The sequence below is a fragment of the Sorex araneus genome, chromosome 6 (assembly GCF_027595985.1).
Source record: "Sorex araneus isolate mSorAra2 chromosome 6, mSorAra2.pri, whole genome shotgun sequence".
Lineage (NCBI taxonomy): Eukaryota > Metazoa > Chordata > Mammalia > Eulipotyphla > Soricidae > Sorex > Sorex araneus.
In genome coordinates this window covers 72,726,945-72,745,100 of record NC_073307.1, presented here as the reverse complement: position 1 = coordinate 72,745,100, position 18,156 = coordinate 72,726,945, and the positions used below count along the sequence as shown (strand labels likewise).

The 18,156-nt window shown below is 42.8% G+C and overlaps 1 protein-coding gene across 3 annotated transcripts; it reads left to right on the top strand.

Moving 5' to 3' along the window:
* Positions 1 to 1,881: 1,881 nt before the first annotated feature.
* TMEM220 (transmembrane protein 220) lies at positions 1,882 to 15,915 on the top strand. 3 transcript variants are annotated; one of them, XM_055141896.1, is made up of 6 exons: positions 1,882 to 1,993; positions 3,015 to 3,044; positions 10,012 to 10,072; positions 11,668 to 11,791; positions 12,667 to 12,726; positions 15,721 to 15,915. In XM_055141896.1, the coding sequence occupies exons 1-6, from the start codon at positions 1,901 to 1,903 to the stop codon at positions 15,746 to 15,748; spliced, it is 396 nt and encodes a 131-aa protein (XP_054997871.1). In that variant the 5' UTR covers positions 1,882 to 1,900; the 3' UTR covers positions 15,749 to 15,915. The 3 variants fall into 3 exon arrangements, with proteins under 3 accessions (XP_054997871.1, XP_054997869.1, XP_054997870.1); XM_055141894.1 differs by having other exon boundaries at positions 15,063 to 15,915; XM_055141895.1 differs by lacking the exon at positions 12,667 to 12,726 and having other exon boundaries at positions 15,063 to 15,915.
* The last annotated feature ends 2,241 nt before the right edge of the window (positions 15,916 to 18,156 follow it).

The window sequence follows — 18,156 nt, the reverse complement described above, 5'->3', positions numbered from 1 at the left end:
GGTGGTTTTCAACCTTTCTACACCTGTGGACTGCCACTACTCCGATCCATGGTTGCAGATCACTAGTTTAGACCAACTAATGGCTCGCTGTTAAGGCAGCCTGAGAAAAGTAATACAGGGGGCAATTTTTAACCAGAACTGTGGGTGACAAGGAAAGAAAGGTTTGAAGATGTTTCTTTAGTTAGTGTGTACCATGTAACTAAGAGGGGCATTGTGGTTTGCACTGCTGATTGAAAGGTCACTGTAGCAAACACCTGGGTTTTGCCTGTTCAGGATTCAATTACTTTCCTGGAAACTATAATTATTTCAGGCGGAACCCCATTTCTCACTCTTGAAACACAAATAACTACTGGGGCAATTAGTATGTTCCCTTTACCCCACCCCAGGGAGAGGCAGTACCCAGTTTGTCAGATTAGATTTCATGTATTTGTGATCAACATTTCCCAAATTCTTTTAAAGTCCCTGTCTCCAAATACAATCTATGTACAATCTAAGGTACTGTTAAAACCTCAATATTGGAATTTGGGAGATTAAAGGGAGAGGTAGAATACTTGGACCATAATACATTCTAACTGTGTGTGTCTGTGTGTCTGTGTGTCTATCTATCTGTCTCCCTCCCTCCACCATTCTCTTTTACTGTGTGTCAGTGTGTCTCTCTCTGTCTCTATCTCTATCATTCTTTGTCTCTCTGTCTCTGTCTCTGTTTCTGTCTCTGTTTCTCTCTCTCTCTCTCTCTCTCTCTCTCTCTCTCTCTCTCTCTCTTTCTCATATGAAAAGAAAAGCAAGGGTGAGCACCACTTGTTCCCACTCCTAGAGCTGACTTATGGTAGCACTCAGTAAGAAGCCTTGCTGAATTTCAGGTAGCGGCAGCCCCTGCTTGTGCCTGCTCTGCCCAGCTTGTGTGACCACTGTTTTCATGTGTGCCCGCCCACTCCCAGCCTACAAACTGCCCTCCTAGAAAGCACCCAACAAACAGTAGATCTGCCCTGGTGGTCCCTGCACCTAGATCAGAGGATGATCTTTAAATAAGCATATCTTGAAAGGCATAAAACTGAGTGGAGAAAAAAAAATCTATAAAGAGTTTTAGAAGATTTAGCTAAAAAGGAAGGCGGACAGGTGCACATGGTCGTGATCTGAAGAGATTGAGACTCTGGAACAGTAAAGATGATGAAGTCTTTGGATATGTAAATGAGTCTGGGAAGAACTAATCAGAGGGGTAAATTAAAAAACAGAAAAAGACTGTAATACAAGTCAGGGGGAAACTGCATTTGTCAGTGTCTTTAGTTCATAATAAATTCATGAGCTACACTTGTGGAAATTTTGTTGGCTTTGGTTGTGGGAAAGAATTGCAAATATGTATAATATGTAAATACCTTTTATAATAAAGCCCAAGAAGATAAATGAGCCTGTAGAAAAACTGAGCTGTGTAAGATGCTAATATAACTGTCTTCACTCTAAGAAATTACCATAATGCTTAAAGGGCTTTGAAAGTTCCTGAGTTCTGCGGGGGAGTGGGGACGGGAAATGCACAAAACTAACTAGAACACACACACACACACACACACACACACACACACACACACACACACACACACACACACACACACACACACACACACACACACACACACACACACACACACACACGCCCACCTTTTCTTTCTTCTACTAAAATTTTATTTATTGGTAGGGTAGAGGCCCTCCATGCGTGCCGGGGATCAGACCAGACACCGCGGCCTGCATGCGCAACACGCCCCCCACCCACACCGGGTTGAGCAACCTGCCCCGCGGGTCCGGCTGCGCCGCGGGCTGCAGGGGCGGGGCGGGCCGGGCCGGAACCGCGGGCTGTCGGGGCGGGGCGGGCCGGGCCGGAACCGCGGGCGGCCGGAAGCGCCTGCCCATGGCGCCCGCAGCTGTCCCGCCGGGCCCCGCGCTCTGGCGGGCCTGCAACTGGCTGATGGGCGCCTTCTTCGCGCTGGCCGCCTTCGTGCAGGTCTGAGCGGGCCGGGCCGGGCGGGGCGCAGCGCCCGGGCTCGGCGCGCCAGACTCGCCCTGGGCAGCCCCTCCGTGTGGGCGTCCTCCGGGTCTCCGGGCAGAGCCGGGTTGGGGACCGCCCCGGGTGTGGAGACGTGGACGGGCGCCTGCCACCCGCCCGCCCGGGGCTGCTGGGCACCCCGAGCCGCGTCCTCGTCTAGGCTGTCCCAGGCTGCTGGGCACCCCGAGCCGCGTCCTACTCTAGGCTGTCCCAGGCTGCTGGGCACCCCGAGCCGCGTCCTACTCTAGGCTGTCCCAGGCTGCTGGGCACCCCGAGCCGCGTCCTCGTCTAGGTTGTCCCAGGCTGCTGGGCACCCCGAGCCGCGTCCTCGTCTAAGCTGCCCGGCTGCTGGGTACCCCCGAGCCGCGTCCTAGTCTAGGCTGTCCCGAGTGCTGGGCACCCCGAGCCGCGTCCTAGTCTAGGCTGCCCGGCTGCTGTGCACCCCGAGCCGCGTCCTAGTCTAGGCTGCCCGGCTGCTGTGCACCCCGAGCCGCGTCCTAGTCTAGGCTGCCCGGCTGCTGGGCACCCCGAGCCGCGTCCTAGTCTAGGCTGCCCTAGGTGAGGCGGGCCACACCCCAGAGTCGCATCCTAATCTAGGCTGCCCCAGGCGACGTGCCTCGGAGCCCTCCTCCCCTGGTGTCCAGTCGGTGGCGGGACCGGACACCCTCCCGGGGCTAGAGGGGAGCAGAACAAGGGGAAGGAACGCCCCTTCCCCAGTCCCTGCCGTGGGAGGGCCTCTGAAGACCCTTTCTGACTCGAGCCCCGTGCAATTCCTGACAGTTCTTGACAAAGACGCATGAGCGTGGGGCTGGCGTACTGGACTCGTCTACTGTGTTTAGCGTGAAGCCAGCCACCATCCTGCTGTCTCGCTTTCATTTTGTATCTTTCTGCAAAGTCTAGCACATGGTGAAGAGCGTGCCGGATTTAAGAAGGGAACATGACCGTACATCCGCTAATGTCTTGATGTTTTGCATTCTAGATAAATGATCCTGACGCAGAACTGTGGGTGGTGAGTATCAGCTTTTTTCTTGTTTGAAAGAAGAGTGGAATCGCACAAAACAGTTTTATTCTCTCTGCTTAACTAGAAACCAAATCCTCTTTAAACTCCTTTTCCTAAAATATTAGGGTAAAAGATTAATGTAGTAATGTAATGTGTAAATTTGTTTTCCAGAGACATAGGGGTCTTTTAGCAGCATTCTTTTTAAATAAAATTGACAAACTGAAAACACTTTCTAAATGTTTTTTTTCAGATGACCTTTCAAAGCCATCTGAACCACTCCTCATAAGTTTTTGCCCAGAAACTTCTACATTTAACCGAAAAAAAAAAATGGCAGGCCTGTGGTAATGTTAATGAAATATATATGTAGACAATTAATAATTAAAGTTAATAAAACCCTGAAGGGTTGAATGTATATGAATATGCATAAATATGCAAAATATGGATATACATTGAATGAGTATTCTGCTTAAATCATTTGGAAGTGAAATTATTGGATACATTTCCTGATATATTTCACTTTTCTCAGTAGAAATACATAAGACTGTACAATATCCCCAGATTATATTAGATTTTAACAAGTTTTGGAATAATGTTGACCATTGACAGCTAGTAAAAACATCTGGAATTTGGGGCTGGAGTGATCGCACAGCAGGTAGGGCGTTTTCCTTTGAACTCGGGCCAACCCGAGTTCAAATCCCAGCATCCCATATGGTCCCCAGAGCACCGCCAGGGGTAATTCCTGAGTGCAGAGCCAGGAGTAACCCCTGAGCATCGCCGGGTGTGACCCAAAAGGCAAAAAAAAAAAAAAAACCCCATCTGGAATTATAATGATAAATTCTAGTCAGTTTTTGTTTGTGTGGTATAAATGCATTCTGATACTGCTTATTTAAGTTCAGATTTTCATATCCCCTTAAATCAAAACAAATAAATGGTCTCTTCCTAGCATTCTGGTCCCAATCCTGAGTTTGAGTATTATTTCCCTGCAGACATCTCAAATATTCAGCTTAATTTTAAATTTCCAAAAGATGATTGGATCTGTGCTCTTCTATAATGGCTCCTCAAATATGCCCAGTGTCCCACTCAGCAGATCTCTCCACAATCTATTCTCTCTCTCTCTTGCTTTACTCACCCATGTTTATAATCACAGACTCATTCTTTGCATTGCATTATCCTTTCTTAAAATCTCAGGATCTCTAAAATCTCTTTGTTTTTTTCTCACTGGAGATCCCCCCCAAAAAAAATAGAACATGAAAACCAAAGAAATCTAAAAACAATAATCTAGGACTTACTTCCAATCTTTATGATACATGCACCGCTTACATTTCACTTCATTACTTGTCTTTTCCTAAGATCTCCAAGTTAATGCTATCAAATTTTGCATTCAAATCTACCACAATATGATTATCAGCCTGTTTTGGAACCTATCCTCTGTGGGATTTTTTTTTCTTTTTTGGATCATACCCAGCAATGCTCAATGCTCAGGGGTTACTCCTGGCTCTGCACTCAGTAATTACTCCTTCCCAGGTCGGCTGTGTGCAAGACAAACATCCTACCCCACTACCCGCTGTACTATCGCTCTGCCTTCTGTTTTGTTTGTATGTTTGCTTGTTTGTTTTTCTTCTTTTGGGGGGTCACACCCAGTGATACTCTGGGGTTACTCCTGGCTCTGCATTCAGAAATTGCTCCTGGCAGTGCTTGGGGAACCATATGGGATGCCAGGGAGTCGGCCGCATGCAAGGCGAATGCCCTACCTGCTGTGCTATCACACCAGCCTCCTCTGTTTGGTTTTAAAAGTTCATTACACCAAAAATTTTTCTTGTGCCTGCCCTAGTAATTCTTCTGTAAATACATCCTCTACTCAAACTTCAAGCTCTAAATCAATGCTGTTTCATTTTAAAAAAAATAATCTCTTTTCCCCATCTCCCATTTTCCAACTACCCTGCCTAGCCTACAAAATTGTGTCGGTATCTCTCAGCTTTCATGTGTACTGATGGTAATTCCTCCTCCTTCTTAGGTTCTTAGGTAAACTAAAATAGAGCTATGCTATTTCAGTTATTTTCATATTGACTCTTAAATAAGGGGAAAAAAAGAGAATGAGGGCCTAGATGAGTAAGTACTAGGTGCTTGAATTTTTTTTTTAATTAATTTATTTTATTGAATCACCATGTGGGAAGTTACAAAGATTTCAGGCTTATGTCTCAGTTATACAATGCTCGAACACCCATCTCTTCACCAGTGCACATGTTCCACCACCAAAAACCCCAGTATACCTCCCGCCACCCCCACTCCCCACCCCCCACCCCCGCCTGCGTAGCTGATAAATTTCACTTCACTTTCTCTTTACCTTGATTACATTCCATATTTCAATACCAAACTCACTATTGTTGTTGGAGTTTCCCCCCCTAAAATAGCCCTGCTGACAAGGAAGCATTTGATAATTAGCTTTCCATTGCTGAGAATTAAGAGATATGAAGGTTTGGGAGTTCTGTATTTTGGTATTTTAGTAACTAAGTCCAGGGAGATTTATGTTAGAAATTGCATCATTTCCCTCCCTGGGGCAGCATGGGGCTATGGCTTAGTTCACCGTCTAGAGACATTGCTGCAAGCAGCTGCTGGTACCAAAAGTAGTCTAGCTGGCCTCCGGATCGTGGTCAATCAGCATCAGAGTGGTCACACAAACGTGTGGCCACCCAGGTTGCATCTTGGCCCAAGATCACCTACTTGTCCCGCTGTTGCAAGTTTATACCTTTTTTTTTTCTTTTTTTTTTTAATTTTATTAAATCACCGTGTGGAAGATTACAATGCTTTCGGACTTAGGTCTCAGTTATACAATGCTGAAACAACCATCCCTTCACCAGTGCCCATATACCACCACCAAAAAAAAAAAAACCCACACAGTACACCTCCCATCCCGCCCCCCCACCCCCTACCTTGTAACTGATAAGTTTCATTTTACATTCTGTTTACTTTGGTTACATTCAATATTTCAACACAAACCTCACTATTGTTGTTAGGAGTACCCCACTAGATTCAGACCTACTGTGAAGACAAATAAGGTCGCGTGGCCGCTAGCGCGCAGTTTTGAATTTCTGTACTTTAACAAGAAGTCGAGGGAGATTTCTTCCAGATATTAGATAATTGCAGGCTTGAAAACCCAATCTGTGGTCGTCTTAATATGGCGGCCACCGCGCCCTTCATCCCCGGAGAGAAAGAGGCGAGAGAGAGAGAAATACCTTTCCCCTCCTGGGCGGCCACGGGGCCGAGGCTTAGTTCTCAGGCTGGAGACATTCTGCGAGGAGTTGCCCAAAGAGGTTTTGCTGGGTCTGGATTCACGCTTGTGCAGCTGTGGAGAGGCCGCACATGCGTGCGGCCCCCGGGATCACATCTCAGCGGTGGGAGGGGCCGGTGCCTCCCACCTTCCCAAGAGCACCCTCGTGTCCTTTTGCTGCAGTTTTTGTCGTAAATCCCATCTGTGGTCGTCTTAATATGGCGGCCACCGCGCCCTTCATCCCCGGAGAGAAAGAGGCGAGAGAGAGAAATACCTTTCCCCTCCCGGGCGGCCACGGGAGGCTTAGTTCTCAGGCTGGAGACATTCTGCGAGGAGTTGCCCACGCCGAAAGAGGTTTTGCTGGGTCTGGATTCATGCTTGTGCAGCTGCAGAGAGGCCGCACATGCGTGCGGCCCCCGGGATCACATCTCGGCGGTGGAGTTTATACCTTTTTTTTTCTTCCCATGCCACCAAGTTTGTACCTCCTTAATGGTCCTTATAACATGGCGGACGTCACGCTGTTTTTCCCCGAAAAGGGGAAAAAAGGCCGAGAAAGAAAGACCTTTCCCCTCTTCAGTTGGTGTGGGGCTATGGCTTAGTTCACCATCTAGAGACATTTCTGCAGGTGCTTGAATTTTTATATTTTACATGACTCATTTATTGTTTCCAGCTTCACTTTACTTGTGGATACTTTCTCAGAATGCAGACAGGAGTAAAAATATTTTAAATGTAATGAGCATTAGACTGTAAAAAAAACAGGTATCTTACTGAACAAGAAGTTCAGAGGCAGCTGCTTAATAGTCAACAATCTCATTAGGGGCTTGAATTTTCTCTCTCTCTTCTCTGACATCCTCAAGGTGTTGGTGATATATATTCTCATGTTTATAGAATGGCTTTTGCAGCTCCAAACATCATCCATAAAGAAGGCTGTTGCGTATAGGAAGAAACAAGACAGAAGCAACACACAACACAGACTTTTTTCCCCTGTGTTTTCTTCCATGTTATCAGAGAGGAAATATTTCCCAAGAAATTTTTCAGGCAGGATGCTATTCAGTTTTTCCCATTGCCAATATTGATTATGGTTGGGCTCCATTATGCTTGGTTAACTCCCGTGTATATCAATCATTAAGTGCCTTGAACATCAGCCTTGTCCCTGCAAGGTGTCTTTTTACATTTTGATGCTGGAACAACACATCTAGAAAACAAGTGGACTTATGCAGATTTTTTAATGGCAGGTCAACCAGAAAAGAGATACTAGGAGTTCATCCATGGGAATCAATGATTTTGTGCTGAATCAAAGTAAATATTTTAAGTAAATATTATACCATTGGTTTTAAAATAACACTCAAAAGGATAGAAGAGCACTACAACTAGGTTCTATAGAGATTATTATTGAATGTTTATATTGTGACTTGTTTTTATGTACTAAAAATAAGAGTTTTAGTTTTGGGTTTTTTTTTTTCCTTTTTGGGTCACACCCGGCAATGCACAGGGGTTACTCCTGGCTCTGCACTCAGGAATTACCCTGGCGATGCTCAGGGGACCATATGGGATGCTGGGAATCAAACCCGGGTCAGCCGCGTGGAAGGCAAACACCCTACCCAATGTGCTATCGCTCCAGCCCCGAGAGTTTTAGTTTTTATGCCTTCAAAAATGATCACATTCAAGGGCTGGAGTGATAGCGCAGCAGGCAGGGCATTTGCCTTGCAAGCGGCCGACCCGGGTTCGATTCCCAGCATTCCATATGGTCCCCTGAGCATGGCCAGGAGTAATTCCTGAGTGCATGAGCCAGGAGTAACCCTTGTGCATCACCAGGTGTGACCCAAAAACAAAACAAAACAAAAAAAGATCACATTCAATATATGACACATACAAATATAAAATACTGAAAAAGATTGTAAACCTCTAATCTACTAATAGCAGATATCCAATAAATTTGAGTGAACATTTAAAAAATCTTTGTAGAGATCCAGGGATGTGACTCAACTGTAAAGCACATGTCTGGCATGCATTAGACATGGGTTTGATCCCTGCCCCTGCCCCCACCCCCCAAAAAAAGACCTAAATATTTTCTATAGAGAGAACAATGAACAATGGACTGAAGTGATAGCACAGTGGGTAGGGTGTTTGCCTTGCACACAGCTGACCCGGTTCAATTCCTCTGTCCATCTCGGAGATCCGGGCAAGCTACCGAGAGTATCCCTCCCGCACGGCAGTGCCTGGCAAGCTACCTGTGGCATATTCGATATGCCAAAAACAGTAACAACAATTCTCACAATGGAGATGTTAGGGGTTCCCGCTTGGGCAAATCGATGAACAGGACGACAGTGCTACAGTGCTATAGAGAAAACAATATTAAATATTGTATTTCCTCTGTGTGTTTGTGTAACTTCCCCCTCTCTTCACTACTTTCTCTTTGAGTATTTACAGTTAAGTTTTCACTGGGGAAATATACAATCCTCACTCCTGTGTGGTCCTTGGTACAATAGCTATTGCTGTTGCATACGCTGGCAATTTATGAGAGCAGAAAATTTCTTGCTGTATGCCACACTTCTAGTATTATTTTTGTGTTTTAAAATTTTTTCAGATGAAACACTAGTGTTACTGAGAGACTAATACTTCCCCAAATTCGTGTTTGATCCTCAGCTGTCCATCTGCAAGGGTTAACTTGCAAATGTCCATATTTTAATAGTCTAGTAATAGTCTAGTTAATAGTCTAGTAATACATAGGAATAGAATAGGACAGATGACTACAGAGGCTAATGTCCAGATATTTTCTCTCCTCAGGGTCAAGAGAAACATGTTTTTCAGTTAAGGCAAATAATTTCAGTGCTTAGATCAAATAGATTTCAAACATTCTAAACAATTCTAAACAACTAAAGATTTCTCAGTATGCATTACAGTTGAAGTGGTGATGCAGCTACATTTCTCAGAAAGCTCCAAGCATCTGATATTGGTGCTGGGAAATGTACACTGGTGGAGGGATGGGTGTTGGAACACTGTATGACTGAAACCTAATCATGAACAGCTTTGTGACAGTCTATCTCACAGTGATTCAATTAAAACAATTGTTTTAAGAAAAGGAAAGAAAGCCCCAATCTTATAAACTCACTTCTTGCCCTATGCCTACAATACACATGTGGTAGCAAATTTAGCTTTAGTTTCCTAACGAATGAAGGTTAAAAATAGGTCCATTATGTGCCTGGCTTCTAGAGTCTAAATCAACTCACCAATAGTTTCCAAAATAAGCACCCTGAATTTATTTGGCACAACTAATCCATATATTGTTATTAAACTTTCTGTAATCTCACTTGTGGCGATGGAATGTTGGACTGGATGGTCTATGGAGCTGACCAGCAGCAACATTCAGTTATTCCTGCCCTGACTTTCAAAAAGCTTAAAAAAAAGAGGCCACTCGACGTGAATGTTGGAAGGGACAGAGTGGGAGGTCAGTATGTGTGAGACCCAGAATGCACAAGGCTAGAGCTTAAAGCTGAATGAAGATGCCCTGAAATAGCTGCTGTCTAGACTCCAGGAAGAAGATAGATAAAACAGCAACCTGGCATGGTAAATGCCTTAGATTTCTTCCATTATGACTGAAACCTAAAGGTAAAATAGAACATGGCAGCCATTAATGTCATGGTTGTACTTCTGTACATGTCTGTTATGGGCATAGTTCTAACTCAAATCATTTCTTTTTTGCTAAAGGTAATTTATACTATACCTTCAGTGCTGGCTCTGCTTGTTGGACTTAACCCTCTTGCTACAGGTATAAATCTTGAATTCTGAATGGATATATGATACTATTGCAGTCTATCTGCACACTTCCAGGGAAATGGAACTCTCCTTGGTAATACAAAGGGGCTAATTATAATTTAGGTAATCTTCACCCATCTTTAGTTAGAAAACCTTATAAGGGTTTGCCATACTAAGGCATGGAGATAGGATGTTAATTAATGAATAGATATTATATCTTTCTTTTTTTCTTTTGTTTGGAGGCCATAGATATGCTCTGGGTTTACTACTGGCTCTGGTTTTATGCTTAGGGATCACTTATGACAGGATTCAGGGGACCAAACCTGGGTCAGCTGCATACAAGGCAAACCCTTAACCAACTGTAACACTGCATAAGTCATCAAGCTAAAATTAGAACAAAGTGATGATCTATGTCCCAATACTCAGTGACAAGCAAATCAGTGTCTGTTATGTAGATGCAAACTTCTTACAAATTCTTCTTAGACTTACACAACTCCTATGAATCATTTTCTTAACTTTTTCGTTTTGGTGACAGAGATAGAAGCTAGGACCTCATATAGATGCTCTGTACCACTTAAATGTACTACTAAAACAAATTCATTTTTAAAAATTTTAATTCATTCAACATCTTTGTTTATGAATTGCTACTTGTATATAAGTATTAATTCTGACATACTGTTTGTGTAAAGTAGCTTCCATCAGTGGAACCTGATATTAGAGAATTTGCAGAACTAATCTTCTGACCAGAATAGGAAAATCTCATCTTTAAGGTATATCAATTATGATTTCATCTATTTCAGCAAGGAAAAGATCAAACCAAATGGACTATAAGCAGAAGTTTACTAATATGTAAACTTCTCTGATTTATTCACCGTCTACTGCAGTGACTTTGTCCTGGGTTCCACATACTCGCTTCATAGTTTAAAGTTCACATATTCAAGATGTTAAGTCCAAGAAAGACTATAAAACCTGGGACTGGAATGATAGTGCAGTGGATAAGGCAAACTGCTAATCCAGGTTTGATCTGGGCACCACATATATTGTCCCCAAGTACTGTCAAGCGTGATTCTTGAGCACCGTTGGTATGGTCGCCAAACCAATTAATTTTTTTTTAAAAAAGGAAAAGAAAAAGAAAAACTTCCTTGGTTGCTTTTCAAAAGTGACAGAATTGATTTGTTGGCTCAGATTTGTCACTGGTCCATTCTAAGCCCTGTCACTGTAGCTGAGGGGATGTGTGACCTGATGGAGGTTCAGTTGTCTGAAACACATGGATGGGGATATAGGAAAGGCAGGCGCTCTAAGGACTAATGATAGCATAGCAAGGGATGGTACTGGAAAACAAGAAACAATAAATATCTACATATGTATATAATGACTGTTATTGCTTTGAATGATGCTCCACAAAGCAGCTACCCCCAATCCCAAACCAAACAACCTTTTTATGATTGCTTTACTTGACTGTACAATTAGAGATATTGGGGGTAGAGGAAGGTGGGGAATACCCAGTCTTTCTTGGGATTTACTCCCAGCAATGCTCAGGGTACCCCTAGATCTTATCATCATGCAACACATGATGATAATTATTCTTATCAGGAAATTTATTTTCAGGTCATTTTGTTTGGAAGACTGTGTCTGCAATACACATACTCTTTTGTATCACATGGTCTGTTGGCTTGCTATACTACCTCTTGCTTCACAAGCCAAAGAACATCATACATGAGGAAGAAGCCAGGTGAGCAATGAATGACTTTTGTTCCTGGAAGGGGTGGAGAAGAATGGAAAGATTTATTACTTTATAACATAATTGTATCAGTGTACAGTGATAATTTAACCCCTATGATTATACCATGAGGAGCAATGAAGGTTCCATCTTCTTTATAAAATGAAGAAACTAAAGATGTTATGGTACTAGAATTTAAATCTAGTAGCATCTACTATAATCCATAATTACAGACAGTAGTTACATATACATTATGTAACTGCAGGCTGTAATTGTCCCCCTCTCATGAGATACGTAAAATCCAGTCTACAAGTTGGCAGCATTCTCTTAGCATTCTGATTTAGTTCTGGGTCAAGCCAAAATATTGTCTAAGAGGTCTATAAGCATACTAGCTGCCTTCGAGGTAAGTATCTTAACTCAATCTTAGTCATTCTTGCTTTTGTATATTTTGCCATTTCCTCCCTCTTGTAAGTTGAGGAATGATCCTGGAGTCTTAACTTTATCACAAGATGAAATTTGTTTTCATCTGATTTTTTTATTGGCTTTTTGGGTCACACCCGGTGATGCACAGGGGTCACTCCTGGCTCATGCACTCAGGAACTACTCCTGGCAGTGCTCGGGGGACCATATGGGATGCTGGGAATCGAACCCGGGTCGGCCACGTGCAAGGCAAACACCCTGCACACTGTGCTATCACTCCAGCCCCATTCATCTGATGTTTTAAAGTGTCTGAAAAAGTAGGTGAAATTCGCCAAACTTGGAAATATTTTGTAGATGCTATATGTGTATCTGGGGAGGGGATAGGGGTGGGAAATCATCAAAGTGTTATAGAGAAAGTAAGATATATCTTGTAGTCACTTCAAAATATGAAATTCATGATATTCTAGGGAGCTGTTTGGCCTGCTGATTATCATATCATGGATGAGCCTATGTTACAGTTTCCCAAAGTAAGTTTCTAAACTTATTAAAGTTAGAGGTTTTCAAGGTGGTCAAATTATTTAGCTAAGAAAAGACTGACACACAGATAAAAAGAGGAATCTTTTTTTTTTTAATTTATTTATTTTTAATTAGAGAATCACCGTGAGGGTACAGTTACAGATTTATACACTTTTGTGCTTATACTTCCCTCATACAAAGTTTGGGAACCCATCCCTTCACCAGTGCCCATTCTCCACCACCCGTAAACCCAGTGTCCCTCCCACCCTCCCCAATCCCATCTCCCCCCCCACCCCACCCTGCCACTGTGGCAAGGCATTCCCTTCTGTTTTCTCTCTCTAATTAGCTGTTGTGGTTTGCAATAAAGGTGTTGAGTGGCCGCTGTGCTCAGTCTCTAGCCCTCATTCAGCCCGCAACTCCCTTCCCCCACATGGCCTTCGACTACAATGTAGTTGGTGATCGCTTCAAAAAAAGGAATCTTTTAAAGAGCTTTTTTTCTTTACCCAGGGAAAACTAAATTATACTTACTCAGAGTTTCCTGATCAGTCCTGTAAACTCATAGGGGTCATTCTTTAGGAGAACACAAATGATCTCAGAAGGAAACTTGGCAATTTTTATTTATTTTTATTTAGTTGGTTTGAGAGCGACACTTGGGCTCTCCTGGCTCCTCCTGGCTCTGTGCTGGAAGGGCACTCTTGGTGGTGCTTGGGGCACCAAGTAATGCCAAGAATGTATGTGGACCCCCCAGAGTGGCTATTTTTAAATAACTTACCTTTTTGTAATATCAACTACAATCTTTACAAAGAAGACAATATAACATCTGGGATTTATTTCAAAATGAGATAAGAACAGAGATACAGAGATAAGAACAGAGATTCAATATCAGTATTGAAGCTGGATCATGAACATGTGTGATTCAGCATGGTAGTTATTTGTTTTAGCTTATATATGAATATTTCAGTATAAAAATTAAAAGAAGTAACCACCCAAAAGGTCCTATTTTTCTCTAATGCTGGCCTTAATTAAAATTGCTATGGGGCAAAAGAGCTAACAGAGGTTAAGGTGCATACCTCGCATGCTCCCAACTCCAGTTTGAGACCCCCAAATGATCGTCTCCCAAGCCAAGACAACCCTGGAGCCCCAGGGCACTAGGAGGCCCAGGAAACCCTTGCAGCACGGGCACCGTCAGGCCCTTCTGCGGAAATGCCAGCCTGGTTGTCAGGGAGTCACAGGAGGGACACCCCTGAGCACTGCTTGAGAAACAAAAAATACAAATTTGAAATGCAAAAAGATAAAAAAAAATTGCTATATTTGCTTTTGTTCCCATCTTTTGACTTTCAAACTTTCTGTACTTGTAAATTTAGGGGTTGTCTTTTGCCAGCTGTGGTTAGTTAAGTTTTTAACCTTTTTTCCATTGAAAACCTTTGATGCTTGGAATAGTTGGTACGTTCATATTTAATGTAATTTCACATGTATTTTAGAGTTTAAGTTTTAATATCTGCCTATCTTCCCATGTGCTTAGGACTTATTCCGTCTCTTTTTCTGCTTCGATACTCATTTTTCAGTCTTTTAGTATATCACCATGTCTTAAAGATTTCAGATCTTAACTAAACATCAGGTAGCTTCTGAGCACCACCACATATGTCCCTAAAATAAAATAAAAATAAACACTACCATCATCAGACACACAAAATGAAAAGAAAATAATTCTAACATATTGTGAGTTTTCCCGTCAGTTTGTGTGGTTGGTGATAGATTTGGGGACCCTGACAGGCACAGAAGAGACGAATAAAGTGAAGGAAATGGGAGAAGTTTATTGGGGTGCACTCCTGAATGGAACTCTTCACGCCTCTGAGGCTCGGGTAGAGGTGTCCCTAGGAGAGACTAGGGAGCTGTTAAGTCATCTTGGGTGGGAAAAGGGGAAAGGGGAACAAACACCAGTGGAACCAGGGCTCTTGGTCTAGCTCCCATTATATCTGTTAGGGGATGGACGTGAGGAAGCATCCAGGTGGGCCATGAAACCTGCGTTCCGCTGGGGGCAGTGTGGTCTCTGATTCTGGGAATGTCACTGTGTCATCTGCTGCCTGATGGTTGGGGATGCAGCTGTCATACAGGGTGCCAGAGATCCACTCCGGGTTACTGTGCAAGACAAGCAAACGCCTTACCTACTGAAATACCTCTCTGAACCTTTTTTTTCTATTTTTAATTTTCTTAAGAAATTTTCATTAAGTAGGTAATGTGTAATTTTAAGTAGGATGATAGTTTTTAATCTTTCACAAATATATTTTAACCAAATTTAACATGTTGTTTTCAAACCAATTAAAAATTTTTTTGTGTGTCTTTATAGGAATTCAGTTGGTGGAAGACTTCATTTGGTTATTGCTGTTGTAATAACTCTTTTCCCACTTATCTCATGGGCCTACATATATATAAATAAGGAGATACAGTCCTCCTGGCCAACTCACTGCAAAACAGCAATATAAATGAAGCCAAGAAGCCTGTTTATAAAATATTTAAAATTTTTATGATCATTATTTTTAAATAAATATGATCAGACCAAGCCAGTTTCCTAGGTTATTTCAGGCAATCTGAGTTGATAATTAAGATTATATTTTTATTTATTTATTTTTTTGCTTTTTTTGGGTCACACCTGGCGATGCACAGGGGTTACTCCTGGCTCTGCACTCAGGAATTACCCCTGGCAGTGCTCAGGGGACCATATGGGATGCTGGGATTTGAACCCGGGTCGACCGCGTGCAAGGCAAATGCCCTACCCAAGATTATATTTTTAAAACCTAAACAATTTTAAGGCTATTTGTAAACAATTTAATATTGGTTGGGCTAGTAATATATACAGGTTAGTCATGGAACAGTTCAAAGGTGGCAGAACAAAAATTAAAGAGATATAGTTCTGACTAAATTTCATTTGAGACTTAAGAAATACATAAACCTCTTGGATGTGAGGGCGATCTGGCTGCGACATCTGTCACCCCATTGATTGCCAGGGTTGATTCGGCTGATCTGGCTGGCTAGGCGGGTGTCCCCTTCCTCCCTCACCGATCCATGTGCGTCCCTCCCGAAGCTGCGCGCTCGGTCGAAGAGGACGGCCTTCCCCGAATAGAGAAGGACCGGTCTTCGGTCGAGGGTATATGAGTAGCTGCGCTCCCCTGCTAGAACCTCCAAACAAGCTCTCAAGAAATACATAAACCTCTTGATTTATATTTAATCTATAAAAAAGTATCCTTTAATAAATAGTTGGAATAATTATTATGAGAAAATGCTACAAATAAAGTTCTTACAAAGAGCTTCACATAATAAAAAGAAGTCAAATATGGTAGAAAAACTACAATAGCTAAAATTTGAAATGTGCCTAGGAAGGTCACTATGGTTGGTGGGATTTGTGTTACAACACTGTGCATCTGAAACTAACATACTTACTTTATGGTGCCTTTATTAAAAATATACATTAATTTTTAAAAATGTTACCCATTTGTTCTTATTTTGTTATCCTTGCCAGTGGAGTAGAATTATTAAAGATATCTCTCAGGGTCGTATCCTGGAGTGTTACGACTTTTTCCTCAATTTATTTTATAGGTTCTGGTCTAACTGTGGGATTTTTAATCCATTTTGACTTAGCTTTTGTAAATGATTTGAGTTCTAGATTCAGCATTATGGTTTTGCATGTAGCCACCCAGTTTTCTCAGTACAATTACTTTTTTTTGTTTTGTTTGAGTTTTCTTTGGTGGATGTGGCGGTGTTGGGGCCATACTTGGTGATGCTCCTGAACATCCCGAGATTGCTCATGGTGACAGGTTCAAGCCTGGATTGGCCAGAAGTGGCTGCTTGCAAGGCAAATGCCTTAAATCCTGTATTGTCTCCCTAGCTCCCAATACTATTTAATGAAGAGGCTTTTCTTGCTCCCCACTCTTTTGTGGTAGATAGACATCCATAAACCTGAGCATTTATCTCTGGGTTCAAATAGAACTATCTCAGAAAGACTGGGAATGTGTTATGATTGTTGTCCCTGACTGCTATCAGTTTAACCCACGTAACTGATAGATCTGAGTCAAATGTTCTTTATATTTAGTCTCTGTTTTCATCTAGTAAATGTTGCTAGATAACTTTTAGCCTGTATTACAACTGATAATACTTCAGCATGTATTATAGCTAATCAATAACTGGTGATGCTGTGGCGTTACTCCCATGACCTGCCAGGCAGTATCCGGGAAACCAAAGCCTTTGAAATTCCAGGTGGGGTGTGGATGCAAAGCTGAAACTTAAAGGAATTGACACAAGGGCATTGACTTGGCTTGGGAAATCTCACCCCTGTCTGAGCCTTGACTAGTGCTCAAGGCCACTCTCCACATGTTCGGACGAGCCTCATGCATGAAGGAGCCAGCAGAGGAATCCAGGTGTGCAGGACCCGGGACCGAGATCTCCAAGGCTGCTAGGATTGGGACTGGGCCTCTTCCACCCAGATTCCCCATTTTCCAGTAGCTAGGTGGTCACACTCAGAAACTGCCTCCAACGCCGTGTAATCTCATCAACAGCCAACATCCAGAGACTATAAAATCAAGGTCCCGGAGCATCTAATAGCCTAGTTCTTCTTCTTAGAGTACCTGACAAGCTACCAAGTCTGTTGCCCGGTCAGGAGATCCTGGAAAGCTCCCCATGGCATATTCATATCCCAGATACAGTAACAGATATATACATACCTCTCAAAGAGCCTGGCAAGCTACTGAGAGTATTCCGCCCGCACGGCAGAGCCTGGCAAGCTACCCTTGCGTATTCGATGTGCCAAAAATAGTAATGATAGGTCTTATTCTCTTGACCCTGAAAGAGCCTCCAATTGTTGGGAAAGATGAGTGAGGAGAGGCTGCTAAAATCTCAGGGCTGGGTGTAATAGAGATGTTACTGGTGCCCACTTGAGTAAATCGACGAACAACGAGATGACAGTGATACAGTGATAGCTCTCTTGATTCCATGGGTGGTGGTATGTGGCATGCTTAGTTGGTGGAGGAAACTACTTTCGCATGTATCCAACAGAATTCAGCAGGTCCTATTCGATTATAAAGGGAGTCAAGGAGAAATGTATCAACCTCCTAGCTAGCAGCCCACACAGACCACATAAGCAGAGAGCAGCTGCATTGCACTTGGGCCTGTTTGGTCAGACCCATGATCACACTTTAGCCTGACTCTCCAGACCCTCTTAATACCCTTGCATGTGAAGCCAAACATTCGTCTGTGGAGATGCTCTCCCATTGACCTAGGCAGTTACTTTCTGTTTACAAAGTAGGAATACAAGCCTAAAAAATATATGGTGGGAATACTCAGCCAAAAAAAAAAAAAATGCCCATAAACTCATTTACCCAGTTTTCTGATGTTCTTACATTTTATTAAGAATCTTAAGTTACATAGTTAATACATAAATACATTCTCCT

Coding starts and splice junctions, on each gene's coding strand:
- TMEM220 (XM_055141894.1), top strand. CDS start 1,901: ATGGCGCCCGCAGCTGTCCCGCCGGGCCCCGCGCTCTGGCGGGCCTGC. Junction 10,073..11,667: donor ACTTAACCCTCTTGCTACAG/GTATAAATCTTG, acceptor ATTTATTTTCAG/GTCATTTTGTTTGGAAGACT. Junction 11,792..12,666: donor ATACATGAGGAAGAAGCCAG/GTGAGCAATGAA, acceptor ATGATATTCTAG/GGAGCTGTTTGGCCTGCTGA.